This window comes from Oryctolagus cuniculus, chromosome 4, assembly GCF_051225735.1.
Source record: "Oryctolagus cuniculus isolate XC-2025 breed Fujian yellow rabbit chromosome 4, ASM5122573v1, whole genome shotgun sequence".
Taxonomy (NCBI): Eukaryota; Metazoa; Chordata; class Mammalia; order Lagomorpha; family Leporidae; genus Oryctolagus; species Oryctolagus cuniculus.
Window position 1 is genome coordinate 79,990,765 of NC_142870.1, and position 13,196 is coordinate 80,003,960.

Below are 13,196 nucleotides of genomic sequence, written 5' to 3' on the forward strand. Positions count from 1 at the left end.
CTGGCATGAAGGAAAGGCATGTCTGTTACTACAGCATGACCTAGGCTAGCCTGATAAAAACACTGAGTTACTTCACTTTCCTGCCTACACGCTACCAACTAAGCACCAGCAAAGGAAAACGGGTGGAAAAAGAGATGTACTGTGGACAGGAATAATAGAAGTGTTAGGGTATGCTAGAAATCTTTGGAAAACGGGGAAGAAAACACAGAATTACAGTAAGACAGCAAATCTACTTTCCTTTTGAAGTCCTACATATTTTATTTGGTAATTTTCTTCCGGCTATGGGACATCTTTGCATACAGACAAAAATACTTAAAGAGCAACTCTTACCTTCGTAAGTGAGCATTTTCACTTCTTAATGGCTGCATGGCCAATGCTATCTCAACTTGAATATTTGTGTTTCCACTTACAGCTGGAAGCTCAGATACACAGGCCTCCACTTCTGTAATCAACCTCTGAATTTCTGAATCCTCTAAAAAAGGCAGAAAAAATGAGTGAAATTGGCATTGTAAATTGGTTTGGAGCAAGATTATTAGTACATTTTACTGAAAAAGAAAATCTTCATAGATATGTACATACGTGCTATAAATTTAACTCATTTATTTATGAATTTATTATACAAATCCCATTTCCCTCTTTCCTGCTGCCTGCAGGAAAATTCTAAAGAAATTCAATTCAGTAAACAAAAGATAAATTTTAAAAACAGGATTACCGTATTAGTGAGTTTTTGTTTCCATTATGGTCAAGTGGCTTACAATATCAAAGTGGCTTACACATAGCTTCTAGTTCAAATGTATCAAAGGATTACAGTAGACTCCTGTGATTGCTACATGGCTTCCTATACTTCAATACAGTATTAACATTTATAACTTTTGATCCTCACATAAGTAAATATTTATTTAGGTTGATTCATTTGGTAAAATACTGAGTGAAGTCCTATTAAGATAAAATGCTATTAAATTTTATAAAGTAGATTTAATAAAAGCAGCCACACCTCATTTGTTTCAACGTGACATTAACTACAGAGAGTGGATGTTTTTAGAGGCAGGTAGAAAGTAGATACTAGATCTTTTGTTCTTTTATTTTTATCTTCTGGCACCATTCAAATTTTCTGTGGACTATCAGATTACTTAACCCTTTGCTTAAAAATTAACCTTTTTAAATAGTTAACTTTAATTAAATTGATACTATTAAACTTGTATATATTTATTTTGTGTAACATATTGTTTTGAAACACATATATAATGTGGAATGGCTGGATAGAGTTAAACACCTTTTTTTTTGTAGTGAGAACACTTAAAAAATACATTTTTATCAACTAGTCTCCATTTTGTATTGGTACAATAGATCTCCTAAAATTATTACTCTCAGAGTTTCTTCAGTCAAATGGAAATAACAATATCTTATAAGGTTACTGAGAAAAATAAGATACTAGTCTCTAAGTCCCAGTCTCCTCATGTGTAAAATGGGATTAATAATTGTACCTCATGGGGAAGGCATAGTGGGTAAAGCCGCCCCCTGTAGTGCCGGCATCCCATATGGGTACCAGTTCGAATCCCGGCTGCTCTACTTCTGATCCAGCTCTGTTATGGCCTGGGAAAGCAGAAGATGGCCTAAGTCCTGAGGCCCCTGCGCCCATGTGGGAGACCCAGAAGTTGATCCTGGCTTCTGGGTTCGGATCAGCACAGCTCCGGCCACTGCAGCCATCTGAGGACTGAACCAGCAGATGGAAATCTCTCTCTTATCTCTCTCTGCCTCTCTGTAATTCTGCCTTTCAAATAAATAAATAAATCTTTTTAAAAAAACAGTACCTCATTGGGTTGCCACAGGAATTAAATAAACTAATGCATTGAAAATAACACAGTGCTGGGCACATGGTGAGTTTTCAAAAGTGGTAGGGATTATTGTTATTGTTATCATGGTTAAGTATTTGGTTAAGAGAATGGTAACAAGTTGAAGGTGTGAAAACAAAGCAATACTAATACCCTAAATCTTTGTCTTATTGGTACTGTATTCCTATAGCATTTTAAGATTTTTTTTGGCCTGCAAATGTTAGGTATTAAATCATTGCTTCCACAACCAATGACTGTGTTTTCCAAGATGATGGCAAATCTGTAACTCATTCCATGCAAAAGCCATTACTTTAGAATACATGCACGCACGCACGCACACACACACACACAATGGAAACAAATGAACAAAACCTGGCTCAAAAATATTTTTCTTGGGGCCGGCATTGTAGCACAGCAGGTAACACCACTGGCTGTGGTGCCAGCAACCCTTATGGACACTGGCTCAAGTCCTGGCTGCTCCACTTCCGATCCAACTCCTTGTTAATGTGCCTGGGAAAGCAGCAGAAGGCGGCTCAAGTACTTGGGCCCCTGCACCCACATAGGAGACCCAAAAGAAGCTCCTGGCTTCGGACCAGCCCAGCTCTGACTGCTATGGCCATTTCAAGAGTAAACCAGTGGATGGAAGATCTCTTTTCCTATCTCTCTCTAACTCTGCCTTTCAAGTAAATAAATAAATCTTAAAAAAAAAGAGAGATTTTCCTTGATTTAAGGGAGAAGTGGAGAAGTCATAAAAATAAACTGAAAAGCAGACAAGGTTTGAGTTACTTTTTTTTTTTTTTTTTTTACAGGCAGAGTGGACAGTGAAAGAGAGAGAAAGGTCTTCCTTTGCCGTTGGTTTACCCTCCAATGGCCGCCGTGGCTGGTGCACCGCGCTGATCCGAAGGCAGGAGCCAGGTGCTTCTCCTGGTCTCCCATGGGGTGCAGGGCCCAAGCACATGGGCCATCCTCCACTGCACTCCCTGGCCACAGCAGAGAGCTGTCCTGGAAGAGGGGCAACCGGGACAGAATCCGGCGCCCCGACCAGGACTAGAACCCAGTGTGCGGCACCGCTAGGCGGAGGATTAGCCTATTGAGCCGCGGCGCCGGCTTGAGTTACTTCTTAAATTGAGATGTTAAATGTAAACAGTTGGTTATCAGAGAATGATGAGAAGGAAATCTCTGCATTTCCTTAAAATTATCTATTCTAAAGAGTTAATCATCCTTAGGGGTCTTCTAACCACTAAAATTTTCTCTCCACAAATTCTCTTTGAATCCTTTTGAATATACATGCAAGCAAAAGACTAAATATCTGTTATTCCCTAACACATTTCAAAATCACAGGACACAATGAGAGAAAAATCTAAAACATAATACAACAGGCAGGACAATTTTCTATTAGCTCAAGATGCAGTTATATGGAAAACTCCATGTCACTGATTCTGAATTTGCAGGGTGGCTTATGATGTGACACTGCTTTTTAGTGTAACACCACACTATAATAAGAAAGTACTCATCCACCTTGTTCTGCTACCAGGGCCTTGAGCTCTCCCAAAAAATACTTTATAGTTGTAACTTTTTCAGCAGTCTGATTCACATTTTTGGCCTTCTGTACATCCTTGACCATTTTTGCATCTTGTTTATGTATGTTTAAATCCTTTCCTTCACTGGTGGACTCTCCAATTTGTTCTCTGGCATCTTTGTCTTCACTACTTGCCAAGAAAGCTTGTTGTGATCGAGTAGGGCTTTGGTATGTCTGATTGTCAGGATGAGTTTCTTTTCCATGAGATTGAAATAGAGACATATATGTTTGAAAACACTTTAGTAGGTCTGCTTCCTTAGGAACTCCTTGTTGTGGCAGAATCCCATTAGCAAGACCCAGCTGCTGAAATGTTGGAAGAGCTGATCTGTCAGTGAGGGGCAGGCTGCGTGGAAGTGCAGGACTGGTATTCAGTGAATTCCTTGGAACACCACTACAGTTCACAGAAACTGTTCTGCCTTGTGATGTAAACTGGTTGTCACCACAGGTTTGAACTTCCTAAAGAAAGGAAAAGGAAAACAAGTTATCTTTCAAAAGTGTGAGATTTTGCAGGCATTAATAATAAAAATTAATATCAGAAATATCAGCAATATTTAGAAAATAACTGACTTTATACTATTTTTATATTAAAATGAGTAAGCTGGATTTCTCCTAGGCAGAATAAAGATTCTAGTTTTTAAAACCTAGTAAGGCTGGTGTGGCGGCTCAATAGGCTAATCCTCCGCCTGTGGCGCCGGCACACCGGGTTCTAGTCCCGGTTGCCCCTCTTCCAGGCCAGCCCTCTGCTATGGCCCGGGAGTGCAGAGAAGGATGGCCCAAGTCCTTGGGCCCTGTGCCCGCATGGCAGACCAGGAGGAGCACCTGGCTCCTGGCTTCGGATCAGTGTGATGCGCCGGCCGCAGCACGCTGGCCACGGCGGCCATTGGAGGGTGAACCAACGGCAAAAAGGAAGACATCTCTCTCACTGTCCACTCTGCCTGTCAAAAAAAAAAGTTAAAAAAAAAATTAAAAAAAAAGAAAAACCTAGTAAGAGTAAAGCTGCCTGCAAAGCTGACATTCCATATAGGTGCTAGTTTGAGTCCAGCTCTCTGCTATAGCCTGGGAAAGCAGTAGAAGATGGCTCAAGTCTTTGGGCTCCTGCACCCATGTGTGAGACCTGAAAGCTCCACGCTCCTGGCTTTGAATTGACTCAGCTCCATTCATTGTGGCCATCTGGTTCGTTGCGGCCATCTGGGGAATGAACCAGCAGATGGAAGACCTCTCTCCCTCTGCCTCTGTAACTCTGCCTTTCAAATAAATAAATCTTAAAAAAAAAAAAAAAAAAAAAAAAAAAAAAAAAGCCTAATAAGTTGGGTTGGCACTGTGGCCACTGCCTGCAATGCTGGTATCCCTTATAGTTTGTGTCCTGGCTGCACCTCTTCCAATCCAGCTCCCTGATAATAGCCTGGGAAAGCAGCAGAAGATGGCCCAACTACTTGGGCCCCTGCCACCCACATGGGAGGCTCAGAAGAAGCTCCTGGCTCCTGACTCCTGGCATCAGCCTGGCCTATCCCCAGCCATTGCAGCCATTTGGGGAGTGAGTCAGCTGATGGAAAATCTGATTTTCCTTCTCTCTCTCTAACTCTGACTTTCAAATAAATAAATAAATCATTTTTAAAAAATCTAATTAGTTAACTCTGCAATACAGGACCATTAAAAGGCCATGACTAAAACAGAATATTTACAAATACCATACAATGTATAAAGGCATCAACAATTGGTCCACTTTGAGAAACTGCACTGCAAGAAAAGCTCAAACATACAAAAAGCTTTTGAACAAACATACTTTCAGAAAGGGTAGTGAAAAACTGGCTATTATTTCATATCTAGTCATAGAGGAATAGTTACAGACTATGGTATATCCACAAAATACATTACTAACTACTTATTAAAAACTCACCAAAGGTATATATTAATAAATACATTTATAATAAAATGTTAGGTGAAAAATGCAGCATATAAAAAGAAAATTTAACTATAACTCTATTTTAAGAAGAAAGCAGACTTAAAAGTAGAAAACAAAACCCACAGAGAGAACTGAATGACTGAAAAGTGCCCTATGTGTGTGCTTGGGTGGTGGGTATAGTTGATTCATTTTTTTCTACCGATATCTTTTCCTTTTTCTCCCTATTACCTTTACTTAACAAATAGGTAAAATTTTTCTAATAAAAAATAACTTAAGAAACAAGTGGTCTTTATATTCTTGTACACTCAGATACAGTCAGTAAATTTAGTCCTCCTAAGTTGATCATTTCTATCAGCAAATTATTATTGTATAATCTAGAAATTGTACCCACAGCATGAACCACTGAAGGGCATGGTGGCTGCTGAGCTGACCAGACCGGAATGGAGGTACATAAGCCATAATTAGACTGTGATGTTGCCTGGGATTCTAAAAAGAGGAAGAAAAAAATTATTCATATCTCATACTGCTTATACAATCACCAAGTAATTTATGTAGAGCTTATATTCATGCTTTTAAAAACATCATACTAACCAGAACCAGACACAGTATGGCAAGGTACAGCAGGGATTCCTTTTGTGCTGTTCTTTGAGGCCAAATTATTCATCAGTGACATTTGAGTCTGCACATGTTCACAGAGGGCTTGGTATATTATGGGTGAGTATGTTCTATAATGATCCTGCAGTGACCAATTTTGAGGTATGTCTGATGTGTTTCTTTTACTTCCAGCGGAAGCTTCATTGGGTATCTGTTTCTTGTTATTTGAGGATACTAATATGGAAAAAGGAAAAAAAGGTTTTTCCCTTAAAATCTTAGGGGAAAAAGGAATCTTAGAAGTGGTTTAGTTTTTCATATCTTTTACAGAAAGGCTTTATCATTATCACCCTAAAGAAAAGCACTTCAAATTCTTTCTGAAAACAACATTAAATCTTATTTGTAAAATCTCTCTTTTAATCACAATACTTCTGTCAAGGCTACTATAGTTTCCCTATAGTCTAATAAAACTCCTTCACCTTGCCCCTCATCTACTTCAGGCTCTCAGGGGAAAATAGGAAAGATGAATACTTTGCACAACTTCTGAAGCTTTGACAGCTATAATAATACAAAACAAAACAAATCAGAGCTTGAGATCATTACAGAAGTGGACTTAATCTGCACAGGGGACGCTCAGAAATATCTTAGTGTGTCATTTCTTTTTTTTATTGTTTTTTTATGGATTACAATACCTTCCTCCCCACCCCCCCATAACTTCACTCCACCCGCAACCCTCCCCTCTCCTGTTCCCTCTCCCCTTCCATTCATTACTGTGTCATTTTAACTTTTCCAAAGCCCAACCAAAACCTGCTTTTCCAACTGTCTTCCCAGCATCCCCCCAACTCAAACTTTCAGGCTGATTTAGACACCCAACAAGTCTTTCTCACCTTCTTATAGAATTGTGCCTGAGGCACCATTCCTTCAAGTTCAGTTCTACTCACTCATAAAGGCTCATCCTCTGAAAGTTTCTCTCTTCCATGAGGCCTTGTTCCCATCCAATCATTCATTTCCAATGACTGTTCTTTACCATGGCAGAACACACTATCTGTAATAATCATACACTACTGACATACTGCCCTATATAGTTTTTATCTTTCATTCTGTGGTTCTTCTACAAGAACTAAGCTATAAGCTTCTTTATGTAGGACAGTACCTTATATTTTATTATTTTTTCCTCAAGGAGGCTGGTCTACAAAGTAGAAACTGGTAGCAATAAAATAATAAATGAAAAAAAGTGTCTATATAGTACTACCCTATAGATTGTTACAAGGATTTGAATTCTATTTCATTGTCAGATCCTCTTCCTAACCTAAATGTTTTTAAACATTAACAGAAAGGGGAGTGATCTGGAAGATCATAGGTTATCACTGTTCAAAATAAAGTTAGAAACATATATAGCTCTTGGCAGCACCTACCAAAACTAAACATAACATTCTATGACACAATAATTCCACTTCCATGAATATACCTAACACAAATACACATTTGTCTATTTAGAGATGTGTACAATATTCATTTATTAGCTGAGTATCCATGAACAAATTATTGTGCCTCTCTTTTCTCATCAGAAAAATGGTGCTAATGTCTACTTCAAAAGATTGTTGAGAAGTAAATAACACTTGTAAAGTTCTTACATCAATGTCTAGCATACAGGAAAAATAAATAAATGTTCTATCAACAAACAGCAGCAAATTCTTTAAGACAATATTGCATATTCATAAATCTTGCAGAAACTAATATACCTCTATGTCCCCTCTGAGATAATTAAAACAAAAAGCAAAAATAGTTATCTTTGTTATCTGAACAGATGAGTTAATAAATTCTCATAAAGTATTATTTCTTATTGGAAATAGTTTTATAATAAATCAAATAGAATAGTACCTTCTGAAATATTTTAACCCTGAAATCTAAAATGATGGAGTGGGAGATCATTGCTCATGGCCATTCTTTCCTCATCACTCATGCTTTCTTCTCGATTCCTTGGCCTCACTTCTGTTTTTGGATTTCCTTTGGTCCCTTAAGAATTGACTGGTTTGAGGAATTCTCAGATTTCACTTGCAGGTCCCAGGCATTGGGTCTCACTCATCTTCCTTTCAAGGGGTGGTTTTCATGGTCTCTGATAAAGCTGAACTACAATAGTATGCCTCTGCCAGCAGATGTCATCATCCAACATAAATTAACTGAAAACATATTTCTTAAAAGTCAAAGCCGTACAGGACCAACGCTGTAGTGTGGTAGGCTAAACTTCCGCCTGTGGTGCCAGCATCCCACATGGGCACCAGTTCCTGTCCCGGCTACTCCTTTTCCAATCCAGCTCTCCACTATGGCCTGGGAAAGCAGAGGATGATGGCCCAAGTGCTTGGGCTCCTGCATCCACGTGGGAGACCCAGAAGAAACTCCTGGCTCCTGGCTTCAGATCGGCCCCACTCCGGCCACTGGGACCAAATAAGGAGTAAACCAGTAGATAGAAAACCTCTCTCCTGTCTCTCCCTCTGTCTGTAATAACTCTACCTCTCAAATAAATAAAATCTTTAAAAAAAATTAAAATGAGTTATTTTGTTCCTTTATAAAATCAGTCCTTATGACATTCTATTAATGCTTAATATTTATAATTAATGCATAAAGTTTTAAAGCAAATAGTCTAAAACAAATTATAAAAGATTATATTTATATTACTATAATTTTAAAATGATAACATAGTAAGCCTGTGACTATACAAATACAAAAGAATTATATTTTCTTGTTCTTATCAATTATACCAAAGTATCCTACATGAAAATCTTACTTAACAGATCAGGATGGCAATATGTCTAATTGCTGTCAGCTGATAACTAGAATTCATGAAAGAGATGCATTCGTTCAATCAGTCCTCAAGATTTTTTCAGTCCTTGAAGTGTAGCTGCTATATGAGCACTGGCTATTGCTTGGATGTGTAAGCATTGTCTGACAGCTAAGTAATTCCTGCCACCCAAAAGAGAACAAACATCATAGTTCTAAACATATAAGAACACCTGGCCTTGATGGGGGCAACCAAAGCTCAAAGGATTCTGCCTGTAGTGGTTTATTTGCTCAAGGTGAGATTGGCAAAACATATATAGTCCCTATCTTAACTTAGTTGAACTTACAGTTTTTTCATTTGGCAACAGTTCAAAAGACAATATATATTCAATAAATACCATATCTTGTTTTTTTTTATCTTTTCCTGGGTACTCTCTTGTGATGCTGGGCTATAGCCAGCAAGCCACAGATCACAAGAGTAGACACCTGAACTAGATCTAAAGTGTACTATATGTTGCTAAGCCATGGTGTTTGCCAGGCTGGGTATGTTAAATACATTTCTAACAAGATATCTTTAACTTATTGTGGTTCTATCACAAATGTAACCTGCTCATTACTTGAGGAACAGCTGCATATTATCAAAAGCAGAATCCCAAAAGCATTCAACACAGTTATGAAAAAATTGCTTATTTAAAAAAAGTTTCCTGCAGCTGGCGCCGTGGCTCACTTGGTTAATCCTCCGCCTGCAGCGCCAGCATCCCATATGGGCGCCGGGTTCTAGTCCCGGTTGCTCCTCTTCCAGTCCAGCTCTCTGCTGTGGCCTGGGAAGGCAGTAGAGGATGGCCCAAGTGCTTGGGCCCCTGCACCCGTATGGGTGACCAGGAGGAAGCACCTGGCTCCTGGCTTCGGATCAGTGTAGCTCCAGCCATAGCGGCCATTTGGGGGGTGACCCAACGAAAGGAAGACCTTTCTCTCTGTCTCTCTAACTCTGTCAAATAAAAAAAAAAGTTTCCTTTTTTTTTTTTTTTTTGGACAGGCAGAGTGGACAGTGAGAGAGAGAGACAGAGAGAAAGGTCTTCCTTTGCCGTTCGTTCACCCTCCAATGGCCGCCGCGGCCAGCGCGCCGTGGCCGGCGCACCACGCTGATCCGATGGCAGAAGCCAGGTACTTATCCTGGCCTCCCATGGGGTGCAGGGCCCAAGCACTTGGGCCATCCTCCACTGCACTCCCTGGCCACAGCAGAGAGCTGGCCTGGAAGAGGAGCAACTAGGACAGAATCCGGTGCCCCGACCGGGACTAGAACACGGTGTGCTGGCGCCGCAAGGCGGAGGATTAGCCTAGTGAGCCGCGGCGCCGGCCAGTTTCCATTTTTTTAAAGATTTATTTATTTATTTGAAAATGAGAGTTACACAGAGAGAGGAGAGGTAGAGAGAGAGAGAGGTCCTCCATCTGATGGTTCACTCCCCAATTGGCTGCAGCCAATTGTGGGATGCCAGCACTTCAGGCCAAGGCATTAACCCGCTGCGCCACAGCGCCGGCCCCTCCTGTTTTTTCATCTCAGAAACATTCCCAAGTAAGCTCAATGAATATGTTTCTGGAACTGCCTTTCTGCATCCTTACTCCAAAAATGCATCAAGGCAGGCTTATGTAACTCCATAAACATTCAATGAGCAGGTAGGTCCCAGCCAGAAAGTACAATGGAAGTCATGCCTCTGTGGCTGCCACCTGTGGTGCTGGCATCCCATATGGGTGCTGGTTCAAGACCTGGCTGCTCTACTTCCAATCCAGCTCCCTGCTAATATGCCTGGAAAAGCAACAGAAGATGGTCCAAGTACTTGGGGGCCCCTGCACCCACAGGGGAAATCCAGAAGAAGCTCCTTGTTTCGGACCAGCCCAGCCTCAGCAGTTGCGGCCATTTGGGGGGTGAACCAGCGGATGGAAGACCTCTGTCTCTGTTTCTCCCTCTCTCTAACTCTGTCTTTCAAATTAAATAAATAAATCTTGGGGGAAAAAAAAGTCATGCTTCACGCCCCAGAAGACATTTAACAAAAAATAGCAAGAAAATGTGTGTTAAAATTAAAAAATGATACTACATACTAGTTAACATGCTGTAATAGATTCCTTAAAGTTCTATTTATGATTACCTCCCTTGGGAAGAGATGGAAAAGAGAACATGTGCTAAGCATGGGTTTTGTGTATTTTTGAACATTGTGATAACAGGAAAAAAACCTTGTAATCATAAATAGCAGCTAACCACACATACATACAACTAGACAGCAAAATGTTCCATTCTGCATTATTCCGGTGAACTTTTAAAAAAAGAAAAGCAGTTGAACCAAACCTAAAGACCTAAGGGAAGGAGGCTTCTCCTCCAATGAATTAACTTCAGGGAGTAAATAAGCCAGTGATAACTAATTTCTAATATGGCTATCTTATGGCTATCTTAAAGACGACAGTCCTATGGGAATAGGTCTTTCTTTCTGATGATGAAAGTATAGGGGAAAGGACAAAAAGAATATTGTGTCCTGATCACAGGCTGAAACTGCTGATTTGACAATAATCCAAATACAAATTTAGTGCTAGGGATCCAGAATGCCAAATACCTTCCATCTGCCACTCCAAATTCATCCTCTACTGGTCCCCTTGTTCTCACTAGGATGCTGTTCTATGCAATTACATTGTTAAGAGACAGTCCTCCAACAGTCTCTTGCTCCTACACATCTTGTTGTATACCAAGACATAGGCTTTAACCTACATGCTTCCTGGAGCATTTCTCAAGGTTGTTTTTTCGGTTAGCAACTTTGAAGAATGAGGTAATATTTCCCTGAGAAAAGTACAGTCTTGTTTATTATACACTATCAAAACAGCAGACTTCCCAAGGTCAGTATTCCTTAGCTGAAACCTAAACCAACAGTATGCTTAGCATCCCTCTGGGTCCATCACATCAGCCCAAATGCAACTGGGTACAAGGGAGAACCAATGCAAATATACTCTGCTTGCTGTAATATGAATAATTAAGTTCTTTGTCTCTGACCCTGAAATTTTGTGTCTTCTGCCAGCATCAACACAGTATGACCAACTTACTAGCCTGTGAGAATAAAAATCAAATACCAGACCTGATATACATCAATAGGGCTTCAGTTTGTCTTAATCCCATGAGAGTTTTGGCAAATTAAGGAAAGGAAGAAGCATTAAGTCAGAGTATTTATTCCTGCTCCCTATCTATGAGGTCACCTTGGGCTGGCTTTGTCCATTCAATGAAGCTCACTCTTCTCAAGAAAGTCTACAGTATAAAACAGTTTCTATTTCTGAGTCTAGTAACTTCTCCCTCTCCTAATCCCTTAAGCCCTAGTGCTGACAACAGCTCTGCTACTGCTACTAGCACTAGCTAGCACAAACCCTTGTGGTTTTCCTATATCCTATTCATACCTTTGTAATGAATCCCCCCCCCCCTCTCTTTATCTTGAGTAATGCCATCTGTTTCTTCCTGTAACTATAACCGAGGCAGTTCAGTCAGGATCCAGTGAGTTGCTACCATGACACCGTAAGCCATATATATCCCAAATGATAGTTCTCTGAGGAAGGATGCCATGGATAAGAAACTACCTGCCTTGAGACAAAACTGGGAAACTGGAAGGATAGGTGTTACCCCTCATTTATTTGTCTGTTGGGCCCCAATAAACAGGCCTCTGCTTTAAGAGTTAACATCAGGGCTTAGTACACTTCTACTTAAAAGACCAGATAGTAAATATTTTAGGCTTAGCAGGCCAGATGGTCTCTATCACAACTACTCAACACTACCACTGCAGTACAAAAGCAGCTATAGAAAACAGATGAATAAGTTAGTAAAGCTGTATTCTAATAAAACTCTATTTATAAAAGAAAATAACTACACATTATTTATAAAATAAAACTGGCTAATGTGTGCTGACTCCTGGTTCAAACCAATGTTGCTTAATAGAAATACAAACATAATACAAACCACATATGTAATTTTAAACTTCCAGTAGCCATATTAAAAAGTAAAAATAGGTAAACTTATTTTTAAAACATCTTATTTAAAATAATGTTGAAAATATTAGTATCTCAGCATGTAATAAAGATTTGATATTTTTAATATTAAATCTTCTAAATTCAGCATGCATTTTACAGAAAGCACCTCTCAATATGGATGCTAAATTTTCATCAAATACCTCATCTGTATTCAGATTTAACAAAATTTACAATTGAAATTACAGATCTACATATCCCAGTTATTCCAAACACACTTAAAATTTTTATAACTGGATACAGTATCAGTTTTCAAACTTAAATATAAATTCATTAACAATTCAACTCCTGGGTTATGCTAGTCATTTTGAAGTGCTCAATAGCCATATGTGGCTAGAGGCTACCATCCTGAATACTGCAGGTGAGGATGATATGAGGGTAAGTATGATTGGCCCCCAAGATGGGTTATGAAGGACTTAAGTTACGGTCTTAAGTTAGAGAACAATCTCTAGACCTATAAACG

At 39.5% G+C, this 13,196-nt stretch overlaps 1 protein-coding gene across 3 annotated transcripts in view; it reads right to left on the reverse strand.

Moving 5' to 3' along the window:
• CCDC14 (coiled-coil domain containing 14) overlaps window positions 1-13,196 on the reverse strand; it is a 50,099-nt gene that overhangs the window by 24,782 nt on the left and 12,121 nt on the right. Inside the window, exons 6-10 of one of the 3 annotated variants that reach the window (XM_070072227.2) lie at window positions 6,847-6,950; window positions 5,906-6,142; window positions 5,706-5,800; window positions 3,351-3,867; window positions 331-472 (exon numbers count right to left, since the gene is read on the reverse strand). In XM_070072227.2, coding sequence (XP_069928328.1) covers window positions 331-472; window positions 3,351-3,867; window positions 5,706-5,800; window positions 5,906-6,142; window positions 6,847-6,850 — 995 coding nt within the window. In that variant the 5' untranslated portion in view covers window positions 6,851-6,950. The remainder of the gene's footprint in view (window positions 1-330; window positions 473-3,350; window positions 3,868-5,705; window positions 5,801-5,905; window positions 6,143-6,846; window positions 6,951-13,196) is intronic. The other 2 variants (XM_051859251.3, XM_089331825.1) reach the window with 2 other exon arrangements.